Below are 19029 nucleotides of genomic sequence, written 5' to 3'. Positions count from 1 at the left end.
CCGTTGTGTCTCCCGCCCGCTGGTCTCCCCGCTCATTTCTAGGTGTAGCTATGTGCCGTGTGCCCAGGCGTCATGGGAAGATGTTTGTTCCTGTCTTTACCCTCTTTGGAGATGTTGGTCTCACTCTTCAGCACAATCTGGACCCATAATCCTCCTGCCTCCACCTTTTAATTGTTTGGCTTGCAGATATGCCTAACATTTGTTCATGTTATGATTAGATTTTAATTATTAGTGGGGGGGTTGCTTTGTTTTAGATCATGGTAAATAACAACAATAACAACAAAAAGAACATCCTAATTTTTTTCTTCCATTTCTATATTAGTCAAAAATGGTCTAGGCAGGGACTGGAGAGATGGCTGAGAGGTTAAGAGCACTGGCTGCTGCTCCAGAGGTCCTGAATGCAGTTCCCAGCAACCACACAGTGGCTCACAACCGTCTATAATGAGATCTGGTGCCCTCTTCTGGCATGCAGGTGTACAGACAGACAGACAGACATTATATTTATAATAAATAAATATCTTTTTAAATGGTCTAGGTGGAACCCGAGGTGCAGCTCAGTTGAACAGGTGCTTAATATGTACACAGCCCTGGGTCCATCCTCTCCCCAGAAGGGAAGAGGGAGCCATGAGCTGGCTGTGCCCACTGCTCTGTCTCCCTGTACTGAGGATCTGGCCTCTACTTTGGTCGAGGGAATCCTTCCTCTTTGTTGGTTTCAAAGTCATGGTAGCTATGTTGGGTTTTTTGCCTTTCCATACATATTTGAAAAATCATCTTTCATTTAGCCACAGCAGAAGCTTGCCAGGGTTTGGCACTGCCCTGAGCATGCATGCCTACGGAATTGCCATCCTTACTAGATCAAAGCTTCCAGTCCAGAAACGGGGGTCTTCCCCACTCCTGCAAGATCAGCCACAGCGTGACAGGTGCCATCTCCTTTTTGTCACTGTCCTTCATCCACAGGCCTATGAAAGGAGGTTCCCTACATGTCCTTTGATTCCAATGTTCGTGGACAGTGACACCGTGAGCGAATTTAAGAGTGAGGATGGGGCTATTCATGTCATCGAGAGGCGCTGCAAGCTGGACATAGACGCTCCCCGGCTGTTGAAGAAGGTAGCTGGCGGAGGCTTCGGGGTTGTGAGGCGAGCTCAGCCCACACTGAACACGGTTTAAGAGCGCTTTCCCTCCTTTCTCTCCTTTACAGATTGCGGGAGTCGACTACGTTTATTTTGTCCAGAAAAACTCCCTGAATTCTCGAGAGCGCACTTTGCACATCGAGGCGCACAACGAGACGTTTTCTAACCGCGTCATCATCCGCGAACATTGCTGCTACACAGTGAGTAATGAGTGCCAGCTCACTGGGGACCCCTGGCTGTGTGTGACCTCACCGGGTCAGTCGCAGCTAGCTGGGGCTCCTGGGCCAAGTGCAGCCTGTTAAGAACGGCAGCTCTGCTGCGCCAGCTGCTGCTTCTCCTTGTGGAGGAGTGGCGCAGTGGGGGGGACTTGACAAGAGGATTGTGTTACTGTGACAGGCCAGGCTGCCACCTGACACCCTGACTGTTCTTGTCTCACCGCTCATTGTCTTGGAGTTTGACGCGTAGACCAGGCTAGCCTTAACTTGCTGCCATCTTCCTGCCTTTCTTCCCGGGTGCTGCATTACAGTTGTGTACCAGTAGACTCAGCTCCTCATCAGTTTGTTCTGTGTTTTGAAACAGGCTATCACTGTAAAGCCCTGGCTGGTCTGAATTCAGCTATGTAGAGTAGGCTGGAACTTACAAAGGTCCATCCGCCTCTGCCCCCCAGTTGTTCAGACTAAAGGCGTGTAGTACCAAGGCCAGCTTCCCGATTGTCTTTAAATGTGACACTGTGTGTTTTTAGCCAAGGCTTGTGTGTGTTTACAGGTAGAGCTCCGAGCATCTGTCCATTTTGCTTTTCACTGCACACACCTATTTCAGGAGCTCTCGCAGAGCATGAGAACTACCCCCTCCTGTGTACCCCAGCTGTTTGCCTCCTACGACTTCCTCCACATAGAATCCAAATGACCCATTGAACAGCGCCACCTGTGGTTCCTAGGGTCAAGCCCACGCCTCCCTTTAGAGGCGCCCATAGTCCTCACGGGTCCCTATTTGTGCCCTGCCTTCCTGCTACTTGCTGGGCCCTGCAGCCAGCCATGCCATTTCTGGAGCTGGGGAACCCTGCTCAGCCTTTCTCCAGAGCGCACTACCTCCTAAGTAGCCGTGTGGCTTTCTTGCTTTTCCTATCTGTGGCTCATGTGTCTCTCAGGAAGCCCAAGCAGTGTAGCGTGTGGCTCTTTCTCTGTCTGTGTAGAGCCACCTCAGGTGCTCGTGAGTGGATAAGAACCTGGAGTAAAAAGCTCTGTTCGTCACTTAGCGAAAGTCATGTGATTACAGTTGAAGCCTCTGAGTGTCGGCTGTGTAATTTTTGCCCTGCTTTCCTCCTCCCTCATGACTGTGATGTCATTAAACATGCTTCTTCCGGGTACTGGTCAGCTGGCCAGGGAAACAGACAGGTTATGGCTCCAGTGTGAGCGTGGTGGGAACAGATTCTCTCTGCCCGCAGGTTCACCCTGAGAATGAGGACTGGACCTGTTTCGAACAGTCTGCAAGTTTAGATATCAAATCATTCTTCGGTTTTGAAAGTACAGTGGAAAAAATTGCCATGAAACATTATACAAGCAACATTAAAAAAGTGAGTGTCTTTCATGGGTTTGTGTGGAAAGGGGAAGTGGGAATCCCTGAAAGAATGACCACAGCTGCTTGCCTTTTTTATTGTTTACTTTTTTGAGACAAGATTTCCATATTCACTCGAATCCGTAATCCTCCTGCTTCAGCCTCCCAAGTATTAGGGTGTGTGCCACAGTACCCAGTGAAAATTAGTTCTTGAGTGGGGACTGGGAATTGAACTCTGGGCCTTGCATATTAACCTGGAATTCCACACAGAGCTGTATCCCCAGCCCCCAAATTCCTATTTGGGTAAATCTTGTAAGCTGCTGAGCACAGTCTGGGTGTTGAACACACGCTTACCTTACCTTACAGGGGAAAGAAATCATTGAATACTACCTGCGGCAGCTGGAGGAGGAAGGCATCACCTTCGTGCCCCGCTGGACCCCGCCATGTCCGGGACCCTCGTCAGAAGCATCATCGACAAGCAAGAATCAAGCCACATCTGCAGCTGTTCTTGTTCCGGACACTGCTGCTGCCAAGGAGGGCCTGAGTGGGGAGAGCCTCAGTGGCCCCGGCACAGCGTCTGAGCCCGTGGTGGGAACCCCTGACGGTGAGCCCAGCACGGCTGGGGGGGACCCATGGGGCTTGTCCCCTCTCTGGGCTCTGGCCAGTTGTGTCTCCTCATGACAGTTGATCCGTCTGCTTCCGTCTTTGTCTCCTGAGCCTCCCACTTAGAGAACACATTCATTTATTCTTTTTCTTTAAGTAGAAGCTATTTCTAGTTATCCATTCATGAGACCAGAAGATGTTTCCCACGTGTTTTGATTGATGGCACCTTGCGTGGCTCTAAGTCCTGCCGACGGCTTTTTGATCCCACGGGGCCTGTGCTGTTTATGTATAGCTCCCACGCGCAGCAGTTTCACTCCTTTAATGATGGCTGCCTTCAGGTTCGAAATACCTTCAGTTCATGTTTGGGTTCACTGAGGCACGGAGCAGTTGAGCAGCTTGTCAGTGGTCACACAGCTAGTGAGCGGCAGAGTTGGGAGTGCCTTTACACTGGCTAGACCCAGAGTTGGTGTGCGTGCACTTTTCCGTATGCTAAGTACATACACGGAGCACAAGTTTTTAATTTTTAGTTACAAAACGTGTAAAAAACATGGAGAAAATCAGAAAACGTAAGAAGGTTCTCCCACTGAGAAACAGTGTTAAAATAATATATTTATCTTTCCTTCATTCTGCTGGCCTTTGGGCAGCCAGCTGGGGAAAGGGCTGGGGCAGCATTCTTGAGCTCAGGCCCTGTGTTGAAGCAAAAGGGTGTGCTGTATCTGCTAAGCGGTTAGCCCATCCTGAGTGGTACTGAAATTACAGGCGGAGGACTGGAAGGAGGCACAGCCTCCTGTGTTTATCGGGGTTCTCATCTTAAACACTGCTTACTTACCTGTGGTTATCAGCGATCCTCCCTAAAAGACTGCTGAAGCCGCCCAGGGAGGCTGCCAACTCTGCTTCCCCTCTCCCCTCCAGCACACCCTGCCCACACCATCCCTGACAGAAGGGCTCAGCGTCCTCGGCGGTAAATAACGCCTGCACCTTAACTTCCAGACAAGCTAGATGCTGACTACATCAAGAGATACTTGGGTGACCTGACTCCCCTCCAGGAGAGCTGCCTCATCAGACTGCGCCAGTGGCTCCAGGAAACACACAAGGGCAAAGTGAGTGGGCTCCTCCGTCAGCACTGCAGACCGTGGGTCTCCAGTCTCACCCGAAACTGCCTCTGCACCCGCCCCTCCTACCCGGAAGCCATGAGTGTGTCCGCCCTCACTACCCTCATGTCGGGGCTGAGGTGCCGTCTACACAGGAGCAGCTTCCCGCGCTCTAGGGAACAGTCTAGCCCAGAAACCGTGAAAGGCCGAGCCGCAGCGCAGAGCATCTGCCGGGCTTGAGGACTGGGAGGTGGATTGGAGTGTTAAGTGCTGTCCCTAGTATACAGAGAAATCCACTCTTTTGTGAGGTTTTTATGCACATAGGTCATTAGCTTTGTTATTTAGAAGAGTGTCATTCCCTGTCACAGTGGAGCTTTGGTTCTGAGATTGGGGGAGATCTATCCAGCCCCACAGGTGTGACAATTACAGAAACAGGCTGGTAGGTCAGGCCAGCTGTGGACAGTGTCAGATAAAGGGACCTGGGCATTACTGGCTGGCCTGGTTCACAGGCTTGCTTGCCTGGGTTTATAGACACACAGAGGCAGCCATTAGGAAAGCAGCCTCGGAGGAGTGGCCACCTGTGTGGCAGCGGTAGTGGGTGCTTTCAGCTCCTTCAGTCCTCACAGCCCTGCAGGTGAGTGTGGGGTGGGAAAGGAGGTGGAAGGGTCAGGCAGACAGCTGAGGTCTTGGGGCTGGAGTGTGATGAAGTAGGATTGCCACTCAGACCACCTGGTTCTAGCACTGGTAGATCCATCCCCTCACCTCCCTCTTATTTTAAAAGAAATGTAGGTAACCAGTTGATTAGGGTGAGAGTTTATTTATTTTTATTTAGGTATTTAAATGTTTTACTTATTTAATGTGTGTGTTTTCCTTGTGTGTATGTCTGTTCCATGTGCATGCAGAGGCCAGAAGAGGGCATCACATTCCCCAAGACTAGAGTTTCAGGGGGCTGTGAGCCGCCCTGTGAGAGTGGGGAATTGGACTTAGGTCCTCTGACAGCACAGCTGGTGCCCCTAACTGCTGAGCTGTCTCTTCAGCTCCTTCTTTATTTTTTTGGAGAGTCTTGTTCTAGCTGCAAACTTAAAAAGAAATTTTTAAAGTATTTTATGTTTATGGATGTTTTGCTTACATGTATATCTACATAGCACATTTAACTACTGATCTGCCACTCCAGCCCCAAATAGTAAAAAACTCTTAATCTTTTTGTGTCAGCCACCCAAGTGCTGGGACTATGTTTTTCAAGACAGGGTTTCTCTGTATAGCTTTGGCTGTTCTGGATTCACTTTGTAGACCAGGCTGGCCTCAAACTCACAGAGATCCACCTGCCTCTGCCTCCCTAAGTGCTGGGATTACCGCGCCCAGCGTTATCACCCACCTTCTGTGTAACTTTGATGTTTTTCAAATGATTGCGCCACATCATCTACTGGCTTTGTTGGGAAGGGTCCTGCAAGGATATTGCTCCCACTCTGGGAGAGACAGGCTGGTAGGTCTCCTGATGGCCCCACTGCCCTCCTTCATGGATGAGTAGCCGTGAGGGAGGTTCCTGGCCCAGAGCAGGCTGGGGACACAGCCCGGGCTTGTTCTTTATTCAGCAAGCATCCTATGGACTGAGAGTAGTGAGCATTCCAGTGTGGCAGCACCGCCATCCTGTCCAGCATCTGAAGTGTGCCGTGTACCAAAAAGGGATCTTGCTTCAGTTCACACGGAGGCCAGAGTGTAGGCCTGAGGCTGGCCGGTTCCCAAGTCTGTTGCAGCCAGGTGTGGTGGCATCGCCTGGCTTCAGTCAAGGCAGAGGCAGGCAGTTTACATAGTGAGTTCCATCGGAGCGTCCTAGGGAGACCCTGTCTCAGAAAACAAGCAAACAGACAAAAAGGTCAGTTTGCCTCCACTTTGCTTTGCTGAGCAGAAAACAGCAGTCAGGATTGTCATTCCAGTACTGCTGCGTTTTAACTCTGTGAATGTATTCTTCAGATTAATTATAGCTTTATTAAAATGGCCCCTGGGGTGACTCTTCTGGCAGCTTTGTGTGTGTGTGTGTGTGTGTTGCAAGGAAGGGATCCAGGGTCTTTATGTGCTTAAAAGCACTGTGACCCAAGCTCACATTGGCAGGAGGTATGTTTGACCCCTGTCCCCAGAGACGGGCAGGTGGCTTAGAGACCTCTCTCCTCCTAGATCCCGAAGGACGAGCATATTCTGCGGTTTCTGCGTGCCCGAGATTTTAATATCGACAAGGCCAGAGAGATCATGTGCCAGTCTCTAACTTGGCGGAAACAGCACCAGGTGGATTACATCCTAGACACCTGGACTCCGCCCCAGGTCCTTCAGGATTACTACGCTGGAGGCTGGCATCACCATGACAAAGGTAGGGTGAGCCTGACGTGGTCACCTCTGTGCTGTCCTGTATGTCACCCTACGTGGCAGCCTGTAGCCCTGCCTTGAAGGACATGATGAGCTGGCGAGACCTTTCTTGAAGCCTGTTCACACCCAAGCCTGGACAGCCAAGCATTGGGAAGCGGGCAGGTGCCTTGCCTTCTGCTTTCAGAGTCTGGTTGAGAGAGCACTGCTCTTTGTGGTGCAGCTCAGTGGCACAGTGCTGGCGGCACGGAGTGATCCCCACTGTTACCGTGGCCGGAAGCTGCCTGGCTCTGCCTCGAAGAGCGGAGGAGAGCAGAGCTGGAAGCAGCAGCCCGACACTCCCAGCTGCCTCGCCCACCTCACAGCCCTGTGGGCGGGTGCTCCTGCTTCACAGTCTTCCTGCTGCTGACCCACAGCCGGTCAGCCATGCGGAATGCACACGTGGCCTGCAGCTAGGACAGGGGTACCAGGAATTGTGCCTTCTCCCCTCAGACATGTCCTTCCGGATACCAGCTCCTGGGCATCTTGGTTTGCTTGTTTGTTTGTTTGTTTTTTAATTTTGTGAATGTGGTTCTCCAGATTAATTGTGGCTGTATTAATTTTTGCTTTTGTTTTTATTTTTGAGACAAGGTTACATGTAGCCCAGGCTAGCCTTGAACTCTCTCCTAAATAGCTGACAGAGGCTTTGAACCCCTAATCTGTTGATTTTGTTTTTAATCTTGTATATAATTAATGGTCATGGTAACTTCTGAGTTTCTGCTTGACAAGGAGGCCCTTTATGTAACATAGGCTAGCCTTGAACCCAAGGTCCTCCTGCCTTAGGCCCTTGAACGCAGAGACATGCTAGAGACACTACAATGCCCATGACTTTAATATATTTTTGTTGAAAATATAATACTTGTTGAAAGATTAAAGGTTTGGTAGTAAAATATTGACCGGCCAGCTGTGGTGGCTCATGCCTAACCCAGCAGTTAGGACTGAGTGTGGACAGTACAGTGAGTTCCAGGACAGCAGAGTTATAGATGAGACTGTGTCTCAAGCAAAAGATTGACAAATGTCAGAAGAGCCAGGTGTGGTGGTGAATGCTTACAGTCCCACCCCTTGAGAGGCCCAGGGCATCCCTGTGAGTTCAAGGCCAGCCTCATCTATGGAGTGAGGTCTAAGCCAGCCTGAGCTATACCATGAGGCCTGGGCTGCAGGGGAAGTTCTGCAGGGAAGTTCTGGTCCCAGGCAGGAGAACAGCAGACTTGGTGTGTTGAGGAGCCTGACCTCAGCGCTGCCCTGTCCCATGTGGCCGGGGTCCAAGCCATGACGGCAGGCTGTGCTCTGGCCTGTGATCTGCTCCACTCTGGTGGGGGGTAGCAGGTTCTCGAGTGAGTTAGGAGGCCTGGTCAGTGGACCTCCAGGCTAAGGAGCCTCAGACCTGCATGTGCTGGCTGTGGGACTTGCGGGTTTTCCAGAAGTGTGTCCTTAGGGAGGAAGGCTGGCTTCTAAAAAAGCTGACAGTAAATTTTTAATCACTTATGGGAAAATTGTTTTAAAATTTACAAAAGACCAAAACTGTATTTATAGAAAATATGTGGCCGTGCTGCTGTCCCCTGTAGTGAACTCAGAGCCTAGCATCAGCCATGGTCACACAGATTGGGGAAACCAGGCAGGCTGCACCCAGCTCAGCCCCACTTGGCCTGGGACCTGTCAGTTGCCGTCAGCTGATCTGTTTCGGAGAGGTATTGCCCACACGTGCTGTCCTCAGGCAGAAGCCAGTGTTGGCTCCTCAGAGTGGCCAGAGCCCCGTGTGTATCTCTTAGAGGCGTGGCCTGCCACTCCCTCGTCACAGCTTCTTCGATGCCCTCCTTTGCAGATGGGCGGCCGCTGTACGTGCTCCGGCTAGGCCAGATGGACACCAAAGGCCTGGTGCGAGCCCTGGGAGAGGAAGCCCTGCTGCGATATGTAAGTGCTCAGCGGGGCACTGGGCCGAGGGCTGGCCTCACTTGCTGCCAGCAGGACTGGGCGCACAGCTAGCTGCTGGGACAAGTGTGCAGTGCCCCACACTTGGGGCGATGGAGGACGCACAGCACAAGCCTGAGGAGACGGCTCCTGCCACCTCTGACTTAGAGCTGTCACTCACGCCACAGCTCTTGCCAGATCTCTTTCTGCTGATCCCCTCTTGCAGGCTGGTGGCCTCTCATAGGCTGCTGAGCTGTCTCCTCCTGGTTCCAGGCCATCTCCACCTTCCCAGTCTACTGTGCCCTGGCCCAGAAAACAGCCTGTTCTTTCTGTTTGAAAACAAACTAAGACTTAAAAAAGCAAGTTCCTTCTCCCCCAATATCCCCAGTCCTTGTGTGCTGTGTATTCTTTTAGGTACACATGTCTCAGCCATGTGTGTCACACACAACACAGTCACACATTCTCTCCCTCTTTCTTCTCCTCTCCCTCTCTCTGTCACACACACGCACACGCACGCACATATGAACGCACACTCCCCTCACTCCTCACCTCCTGCCCCAAGCAACCTGTTTTGCACGCCCCCCACGATAGAGCTCCCTGCTCAGGTGACCTGACTGGTGCTTTCCTTGGCCCTCTTGCCTTCTCTGTTGCTGCTGCCATCTAGTCTCTGCAAGTGAATAGCGACTGTTGCCATGTCGGGTGTGAGGGAGGTGCCTGGGTCTTCCTGCCTCGTTCCCCCCACCCCCCATGAGTCGTGAGTATGATGTTACTGTCGCCTCCCGGACTGACCCTGGCTGCCTTTTGGACCTCTGCTTACAGGTTCTTTCCATAAATGAAGAAGGCCTGAGGCGTTGCGAAGAGAATACCAAAGTTTTCGGCCGGCCCATCAGGTGGGTGGACAGGAGCTAAAGACTTTGAGTTGATCTTTGGCACCATAGTCTGATAGCTGACTGTTTACACACATTCTAGAAGGTTGAAAAGCAAGTGACAAGGGCAGTGACAAGGTTTAGCATTTGTCCCCGAGTTGCTGTGTGTGCCTAGAAGCCAAGACTACATTACCTGGTGGTTTTGTGGTGTTTTCTCCTTCTCCCAACCCCCAGTTCTTCAGGAACCAGCTTCTGATTGTGGAATACTACTGTGAGAAGAAGAGCCAGGCAGGATGGCTCACACCTGTAATTCCAGCACTTGAGAGAGGAGGCAGGAGGATCAGGAGTTGAAGGTCATCATCAAGTCCTTAGAGTTCAAGGCCGGCCCGAGCTACACATGAGACCCTGTCTCAGAGAAAGTTGTGCCGCGACTGAGGGCTGAGCAGCGTGGGCTCTGCCAGGCATGCAAGGCTCCTGGTTACAGCTGCGTGTGCTGTCGGTGCTGAGCCAGTGCTCGACCTGAGCATGCCATGGCACTGCATGTCACATACCGCGTCAAATGCCGAGTCTCTGCCTGACGGCACCAGCTTGCTCAGCAGTGAGCCCGCATCAGCGGGGCTCTTGGTTGTTTAGTTGGATTTTCAGAGCTAGGGTCTCATTAGCCCAGGCTGTCCTTGAACTCCTGATCCTCCTGCCTCAGCTTCCTGAGCACTGGGGTTTCCGGAGTCTGACAGGACTCGGTAGTTCAGGCATTGTTCCTCATGGAGCATCTGTGTTTCACACGCACAGCTATAAATAAGCGCTCATAGCACTTTACTCTTTTAAAACTGGTATATTTGGGAATGCCTGTAAATGACTTTTATATGAAAAGAATGAAGTAGGACACCATTGTCCACATGCCATCTGTTAAATAAACATGTCTTCATGCTCCCACAGCTCGTGGACCTGCCTGGTGGACCTGGAAGGGCTAAACATGCGCCACCTGTGGAGACCTGGGGTCAAGGCGCTGCTTCGGATCATTGAGGTCGTGGAGGCCAACTACCCGGAGACGCTGGGCCGCCTCCTCATCCTGCGGGCCCCCAGGGTCTTCCCCGTCCTCTGGACACTGGTGGGTTCAGATGGCCATCTGTAGTCAGCCAGGCGTGCTCAGCACAGCCTCCACTGCAGCCCCCCCCCCCCACACACACAGCAGCAAATGCACACACACAGTGCTTCTGACCCTTTAGGAGGGAAAGCAGGGGCTTCCTGAGGACCCTCATGCTTGGCCAGTAGACTTGAGGGCCTGTGACAGCTTCGGCCCGAAGCCTGGCCACTCACGGCCTCACATCGGAGGCTCAGGTTGTGAAGTCACTGTTTTGTCTGCTCACTTGCAGGTTAGTCCATTTATTGATGACAACACCAGAAGGAAATTCCTCATTTATGCAGGAAATGACTACCAGGGCCCTGGAGGCCTGCTGGACTACATCGATAAAGAGATCATTCCAGATTTCCTGAGCGGGGAGTGCATGGTAGGCTTCGTCCCCGCTGCTTCGCGCTGAAGGTTTCTGACCTTCTGGTTGGGACGTTGGCTTTATCTGTCCGGACAGTGTCGTGGGCCGGGGCTGACCTGTGCTGCTCAGGGGCTTTGTCAGCAATGCACATTTACATTAACCCTTGTTACGGGGTCCTGTGCAGCACGCCGTCCTTTACTCGCACATGCGATACAAATGCTGCTGATTCTCATGTAAATCATGTAATTGACTTTTTCTCACGCGTGTTAGTGAGTCCTGTGGTGACCCAGCTTCAGCTTGTTCTCACTTATTCAATGTAAAAACACATGTATTTAAGTGGGCTTTACAAGAATTTTGCTAAGTGCTGCAGACTATTTGACAACATTGCCAGTGTCCTCCGCTTTCTCAGCTGCTGCCGGGGGTGGGCGTTTGGGCTGAGGCTGCCTGGCTTTTCCACGGTTTTCACTGCCACATTTACCTTCCTAGTGTGACGTGCCGGAGGGCGGACTGGTCCCCAAATCTCTGTACAGGACTGCAGAGGAGCTGGAAAATGAGGACCTGAAGCTCTGGACGGAGACCATCTACCAGTCGGCCAGCGTGTTCAAAGGAGCTCCACATGAGGTGCCCACCCTCTGGCCTCTCCCATGGGAGAGACACCCTCACTCCCTACCCGGCAGGCAGGGCTTCTCTTCGTCCTTGGCTCTTGGTCTTTAGCTCTTGTTGGCACCCATGTCAGTAAATGGCACCACTGACGCCAAGCTGCCTCAGTGGACACACTGCTGTTTGAGCAGAGAACCTTGGAAGCAAGTTGGCCCATTGACGGCTATTTCTCTGGAGATCCTGGACCGGTGCAGACTGAGTCTTGCCTGGGGAGGTTGTTCTAGCTCCTGGGTTTAGTTTGATGGTTTTCTGGAGCAAGTTTGTGTGCAGGCTTTCCTTGGCTGGCTTCTGGTCATTTATGTTTCTTAGTCTTTTGTCAGTGCGGTGGAAGGAGGAGAAATGAGCTCATATTGTTCGGTTCTTGCCAGCCTGGCGTGTAGCGGCAGGTGCAGAAGCAGCAGTGGCCCTGCTTGACTTGCCTCTCTTCCTGTCCCTGTGAGCGAGCACGGCGGGCTCACCCTTTGCTTAGCTCTAGGGCAGGTGTGTTGCTGAGTGTTCCTGGTGGGAGGCAGCACTTTCTCCAGCACAGGCCATCCGTCAGTGTAGAGCTGGCTTCACTGGTGGTGTTCTGCTGTGGCAGCCCCTGGTTCCGCCGCCTGCCAGCTGCCATCTTCCTGACAGCTGACTGACACACAGAGGCACGCTCAAGCATTAGCCTGGGGCTGTGCTGAGAACCAGCAGGCAGAGACGAGTGTGCCTCTCTCTCTCGTGGTCCAGGCCCCATGCAGGGCACCGTGGATCTTTGACTGCCCTTAGACTCACTCTTCTTCATTTCTTCTGTGGGGGAAGGCTGGGGCTTTGTATTAGGCAGCTGTCATTTTGTCTTTGTTGCAAGATGCTGGGGCTCACAGTACTGAAACAGTAAAGGCATCGTTCTGCCTTGGGGTGTAAGTAAAGTCACATCAGAGGCCTGCTGCCTGGAGTCAAGGCTCACGTCACAGTCCCTGTTGCCCTGTCAGCACAGGGGCCAAGGTCTCCAGCTAGGTCTGCCCCTGGGGTGCTGTTTTGATGAAGAGAATAAGCTGCACCCTCTAGTGCCACCTGCTGCTCTGAGAGGGGCCATCGTGCCTCCTGGATCTGCTCTTACCACCTTCAGAGGGTCATGGTGGGCTGCACAGTTGCTTCTGCTCTGCAGCCTCAAGTGTCCTCACAGACCTCCTCTTCCCTTTGGGACCCTTGAGACTGATGCAGAATAGATTACAGCTTTGGGGTTGGCACTCTGCACCATCGACCATCACCCCCAGGGCACAGCCGATCTTTCCACTAACTTGCATGCCACGATTTGAACCAGTCTTGTACAGGCAGCCAGCACTGTGCTAGGCCCTGTCCTGTTTATGGCCCTCTTCTTTAGGGCCTGCCACTGCTCCCTAGCCTGAGGCAGTCCACTAACTCTCATGTCCATGCTGGTGAGTTTTCCTTACTTGTGTTGGGAAGATGAGAAGTGGACTCTGCCAGCTCACACATCTGCCCCAGCTGCGGCCAGGCTTTGTGCTGTGGATTGGTTGCTGATGGGGTCTCTTTCCACAGATTCTCATTCAGATTGTGGACGCTGCCTCAGTGATCACTTGGGATTTTGATGTGTGCAAAGGGGACATCGTCTTTAATATTTATCACTCCAAGAGGTCTCCCCAGCCACCCAAAAAGGACTCACTGGGGGCCCACAGCATCACCTCTCCAGGGGGGAACAATGTGCAGCTCATAGACAAAGCCTGGCAGCTGGGCCGGGACTACAGCATGGTGGAGTCACCCCTCATCTGCAAGGAAGGAGAGAGTGTGCAGGTAAGCCTGCAGCGTGACACTGCTGCTCACTCAGGCCTGACGAGGAAGTGCCTGGCCCTCCAGCCCGCGTGGCTTCTGCACCAGGAGAAGGGCACAGCTGGGCTGCCTCACAGCCAGAAAGCCAGCGTGCCCGGGGCACAGTGGAAGGAGAGGCCTGAGGCCAGAGCTATGAACTTAGCAAAATGTGTGGCTTTCCCCACAAGTGTTGGCGCCCCGTGCGGTGTGACTGGGGTCAGGTGACTTCACTGACATGTAACTCGGCGTGGCTCTGCCTCTAGAGTAAAGTCACGCAGAAGCAAGAGGAACAAGTACAGCCAGGCACGGTGGCACACGCCTATAATCCCAGCACTCTGGGATGCTAAGGCAGGCGGATCTCTGTGAGTTCGAGGCCAGCCTGGTCTACAAAGTGAGTCCAGGACAGCCAGGGCTACACAGGGAGACTCTGTCTCAAAAAACAAAACAAAACAAAGTGAGGATCAAGTACAGAGGGCACTCCCTGCCAGCTCTCACTAAGAAACATGGCAGCTCTGCACTGTGCTGGCTCGTGTTTGCCCCTGGGTCGCTCTCTCCCTCCGTGGTGCTCGCTACTGCCCCACCTTTGGCAGTAAATGCCGGCTTTCACTCCTGCAGTGCTCCTGGCCTGTACAGTGGCCACAGGCTCTCCTCCTCTATGCTTCAGCAGTGGGCTGCCGGCACATGAGTCGTCTGTGAGGCAGCTTGAAAGGGAATCTTCACCCCTCTTAAAGTAATGGGTGAGGGAAGTTGGCTTTGCCCCTGGATCTTTAGTCCAGAATGGAAAACATGGTTGGAGCAGATTGCCCGCAATGGGGAAGTGCCAGGATTGTGACGGAGAAGCTGTTCCCTGGCCTTCACAGGCCTTCTGACAGCCCGCCCTGCCAAGCCCCTGCTTCCTGGCAGTGTCTGGAGGCTGCAGGTTGCTGAGGGCAGTAGGCATGCCACAGTCTGCCTTCCCAGCACCTGGCAGTCCTGGCAGGACATCATTAGGCTGTTTGCTCACGGCAAGCTCTCAGGGCAGCCCTCAGAGCTCGTCAGACCTGTTTGAAGACTGGTAGAAAGAGCATCCTGAGTTGCCACTGCCCGCTGTTGCAGGGCTCCCATGTGACCAGGTGGCCAGGCTTCTACATCCTGCAGTGGAAATTCCACAGCATGCCAGCGTGTGCCGCCACCAACCTGCCCCGAGTGGACGACGTGCTGGCCTCCCTGCAGGTGTCCTCCCACAAGTGCAAAGTGATGTACTACACAGAGGTCATCGGCTCCGAGGACTTCAGGTGGGTGCCTGGAAGCGCGGCTCTGGCCGAGGTCTCTCCTTCACTGTCAGACCTGTGGGCAGGAGAGGGGATGTGGCCTAGCGCTCGCTAAGTGCAGCGTCCCCTATGGGCAGACCACAGGAAGCAGATTCGTCCAATGGGATGTTCTTGTCCCTTCCCTGCTTTGCAAGTGCTGACGGGGGAGGCGCAGAAAGAGGTGTGCTGGAATCCAGCCGGCATCTCCGGGCAGTCCTCACTCCTGTTCTCTGTTGGGCTCATCTGCAGAGGCTCCATGACCAGCCTGGAGTCCAGCCACAGCGGGTTCTCCCAGCTCAGTGCCGCCACCACCTCTTCCAGCCAGTCGCACTCCAGCTCCATGATTTCCAGGTAGTGCTGCGACGCCTGTGCCCAGTGCGGAGGGACGCCTCCTCCTCGACGCTGTGCTCCACCCACGCCAGGATGTGCTGGCTCCTCACCCTCTAGATAGCAGCTAGCCCTCCAGATGCTGTCCCAGTCACTTGCTCCCCAGACTGTCTTGACAGGTAGCTCTAACTCTACCCTAACTTTAACTCGATAGCCATAGATTTTGTACAGCGTGCACAAAATCAAACCGGAGCACAAGGGCTCTCAAAAGAAAAGTAGGTTATCTACAGTAAGAGACTGACTGGTCTCAATTGTCGATGCAAAAATTTTCCAACAAACTCCACCTTGTCCACTAGTGAATGACTTGTGTGACATCTGCAGAGACGAGCCGCCTCCTCCACGGAACTGAAGCTGCCGCAGCAGCACTCACGCTGCACCAGAGTCCTCTCCGCTCCCTGTTAGTGGAGGCGGCCTGTGGATTCAGGACAGCCCTTGGGGTCCCTTTCCTCAGAGGACTTGGCAGCCTGCAGGAGCACCCAGCCCTGGGGCTGAGCCAGCCCACTCCTGAGCAGGCACCCACAGCCCAGGAGGGGCTGTCAGGGCCCCTCCGACTCCCAACAACATCGCCATCATTAAACATTGCTTTCTCTTTCCTCCTCTTCAAATCTTTTGATATTTTTCAGAGCAAAATTTTTCTGTCCGTGAACTTGGGGAGGGGAGCAATCTTTCCCTCTGCTGAATGCTGTTTTTCCTTCGGCAGGTGGGCAGTTCTCTGCCCTCTAGCACCCAAGGTCCTTAGCCAACAGCACCCAGGGTCCTCAGCACTCCAATACCCAGGGTCTTCAGCCTTCAGCACCCAGGGTCCTAAGTCCCCCTAGTACCCAGGGTCCTCAGTCCTCCTAGCTCCCAGGGTCCTTGGCCCTCCTATCTCCCAGGGTCCTCAGTCCTCCTAGCTCCCAGGGTCCTCAGCCCTCCTAGCTCCCAGGGTCCTCAGCCCTCCTAGCTCCCAGGGTCCTCAGCCCTCCTAGCTCCCAGGGTCCTCAGCCCTCAGCACTTAATGTCCTCAGTCCTCAGCACCCAGGGTCCTCAGCTCTCAGCCGGGTGTTTGGAAGCAGTAGGTCACACTTCTGGAGGTGTGACAGTGCAGACCCCAGCAATGCTGTCCAGGGTGGCGCATGGCTTGTAGTGACCTGGGGTGTGTCAGTGGATGCTGTGGGTATGTGTGCAGGTGCTGTGTGTGTGCATGAGGGGGCGGGCTGCTTCTGGGGATAGACCAGCAGAGCTTCACATGGTCTGCAAGCATTTCATAGAAGCAGACCAGACGCTGGGATGGTGTGTCTTTTTTTTTTTTTTTTTTTTTCTTTCTTTGTGATCCCGACTTCCCAAAGCCTGCTGTCTGAGCAGGGTCTGCTTGACTGCTTACGTGGGGAAAGCATGTTTCTTACGAAGCTGTTTGGAAGTTGCAAGTGGCTGATCTCCAGAGAACGGCATGGGATCTGTTTGTGTGTGTATTAAAAGTGTCCAAAGATGTGTGCCAGACCCACATGGCCATGAGCATGTGAGACAGGTGTGGAATCATGTGTTAATGCCGCTTTGAGGTGTTGGGTAGCTGGCAGTGTGACGTGCGCTATGTCAGCAAGCATGAGGAGAGACTCCACAGCAGCCTGGCGTGGCCAGTGAAGCCCCCTGGCTCCCGGCGCCCTGAGCCATGCATTTCCTGTGCGTGGGAGCTGTTTCTAGACAGCACAGCAGGGCATCATGCTGCTTCCAGTCAGGGCTTCCCAGCTCCAAGCTAAAGGACCTGAAGATGCCCCTGCTCTTTCTCTCTCCTCTTCCCCTCTCTCCCCCTCTCCCTCTCTCTGTGTCCCAGATGGCGATTTTGCTGACAGCCTCCAAGAATACGCCTCACTCGACAGCCCACATGTGCCCGAGGTGTCTGTCTGAGTCGCAGCCTGTCCCAGGCTGAAGATCTGTTCCCCTTAAGCCCATTGAGAAGTGGCCCTGCTCAGCCCCTGAGAGCTGAGCGCATCTTTAAGAGCCTAAAGCACACGCACACTCACGGGCCTTCAGCTCCCCGAGCCATAGGGCACTGGCTGCCTGGGAGGGGTGACGAGGTGTGGTGTGACCCTGTGCGGCTCACAGAGCCTCTTGTTGCAGTGCCCGGCACTCTCCTAAAATGCTGCTGTCTCTCACCTTCCCACCCCAAGGACTCACTCTCTGGGTTCTCCCTGTTTCTCATGTCTTAATTCACTCTCCTTCCTGAATCCATTATTTGCATATCAAATTCTGTAAATGTTTTGTAAACTTATTACCTCACTCTTGGTAATACAATACTGATAGTCTTTAAAAGATTTTTTTATTGTTACAATAATAAATGTGAACTGTTTAACTAAAGTATCCTTTTCTTCTTGGGAAGGCCCCTGTGAAGGGGAGGCCAAGCTACTGAGTGGCTGCAGGCCACCCTGCCTCTCCCCCGCCTCTCCCCCGCCTCTCAAAGGCTTGCTGTGCCTTGCAGTTGAGCACAAAAGACATGGCTGGTTCAGCCTGGCTCCCAGTGCCATCACATTGCTTAGTAGTGAAATAGGTTTCTCCAAGCAGGTGCCTCTGGGATTCGGGACAGTAGGCAGGGTGGACCTGGGGAGGCTGGAGTGACCTCATCCCCGCTCCCCTCTTTCGAGGGCCTGCCGAGGTAGCAGAGCCCAGCACAGCAGGGCAGGGGGCAAAGCGAGAACCTTCCCCCAAAAAGGGAAGCGCAAGCTCTGTCTTAACTCCGTCTTAACTGTTCTAGTGGGCCCAGCTGGGGGCCTGATCATGCCCTAGAAGGCAGGAGACTCCCACGTGTGTCTCACAGCCTGGCATGTAAGCCCTGCCGGGTGATGCGTCTGCCCTTGGCAGTCAAGCTGCGAAATGGGCTGACACTTCAGCTACCTGGCACTTCCTGCTGAACTTGCAGCCCGAGGAAAGGCTTTCCCAAGGTTGGTGAAGGCAAACTTACCTCTCCTAGCCTTGGCTCCAGGGTCACATTCTTATGGAAATGAGACAGCCTGGGAATCTGCAAAGCTTAGAAGCGTCTAGCCTGAAGTTCTGTCTTGGCTGTTCTGATAGGCGCACTCTGAGTGGCATGCCATACCTAGGCCAGATTGCTAGCGTGTCTCAGCCAGAAACACCATGTTTTCTTTGACAGGGTTTTGCCATGCCACCCAGGCTATCCTAGACTTCACTCTGCAGGCTGGGCTGCCTTGAAACTCACCATGCTGCCTCTTCCTCCCAAGCACTGGCATTTCGGATGTGTTCCACCATAGCTGGCCCCATGTTTTCTTTGATGCCAGATCCCTGGAGAACTCTGACCAAACCTAAACCTTGGAGTACCTGCAGTTCTCAAGTCCCGGGGGAGGCATTTTTATCAATGTCATGAAACGAACCAACTGGACTCAGTTCTGCTCAAAAAGTGAGGGCTTTGGCAAGATGGCCCGGCAGATACTCACTGCCAGGCCTGAGGGCCTAAGTTCCATCACTGGGACCCACGTGGTTGTAAGGAAAGAATGGACTGCAGACTGTCCCCTGACTTCCATGCACACACTTTGCCGTGCATGTGCCCACACAAGGAACATACAAATAAATGTAATTTTTAAAATTGAAAACCAAGGACTTAACTTGGCATTCTGGGAAGACAGCAATGGTGTCTCATAAATACAGCAAGAATAAAATGTACAGCTGTTGGAGAGCCAAATAAATCCTGTGCTCCAAAGTGCTGAAATGACAGGATTTGCTGTATTTTTCCAGTTGCTCCTGTGACCATCACTCTGCCCACAAAACCAAGCCGTACGGTATCCTAGAATGTTCAAAACCGCCGTGCTCTGGACAAACCACTAGACAAACCTCGTGGCCTCTGAGGAGAAAGTAGGGGTGGTCTGGGAGATGCT

The 19029-nt window shown here is 53.2% G+C and overlaps 1 protein-coding gene across 3 annotated transcripts in view; it reads left to right on the top strand.

Moving 5' to 3' along the window:
* Positions 1-17500, top strand: part of Sec14l1 (SEC14 like lipid binding 1) — a 42832-nt gene extending 25332 nt beyond the window's left edge. Inside the window, exons 3-17 of one of the 3 annotated variants that reach the window (XM_021640440.2) lie at positions 958-1107; positions 1199-1330; positions 2575-2703; positions 3051-3288; positions 4278-4387; positions 6551-6740; positions 8595-8683; positions 9500-9570; positions 10483-10654; positions 10920-11054; positions 11523-11657; positions 13224-13475; positions 14586-14764; positions 15029-15130; positions 16977-17500. In XM_021640440.2, the coding sequence (XP_021496115.1) occupies positions 958-1107; positions 1199-1330; positions 2575-2703; positions 3051-3288; positions 4278-4387; positions 6551-6740; positions 8595-8683; positions 9500-9570; positions 10483-10654; positions 10920-11054; positions 11523-11657; positions 13224-13475; positions 14586-14764; positions 15029-15130; positions 16977-16992 (2100 nt within the window). In that variant the 3' untranslated portion in view covers positions 16993-17500. Of the gene's footprint in view, positions 1-957; positions 1108-1198; positions 1331-2574; positions 2704-3050; positions 3289-4277; positions 4388-6550; positions 6741-8594; positions 8684-9499; positions 9571-10482; positions 10655-10919; positions 11055-11522; positions 11658-13223; positions 13476-14585; positions 14765-15028; positions 15131-15462 lie in introns of all 3 variants that reach the window. The other 2 variants (XM_021640453.2, XM_021640446.2) reach the window with 2 other exon arrangements.
* Positions 17501-19029: the final 1529 nt, after the last annotated feature.

This window comes from Meriones unguiculatus, chromosome 7 (assembly GCF_030254825.1).
Source record: "Meriones unguiculatus strain TT.TT164.6M chromosome 7, Bangor_MerUng_6.1, whole genome shotgun sequence".
Lineage (NCBI taxonomy): Eukaryota > Metazoa > Chordata > Mammalia > Rodentia > Muridae > Meriones > Meriones unguiculatus.
This window is presented reverse-complemented; position numbering and strand designations above follow the sequence as displayed.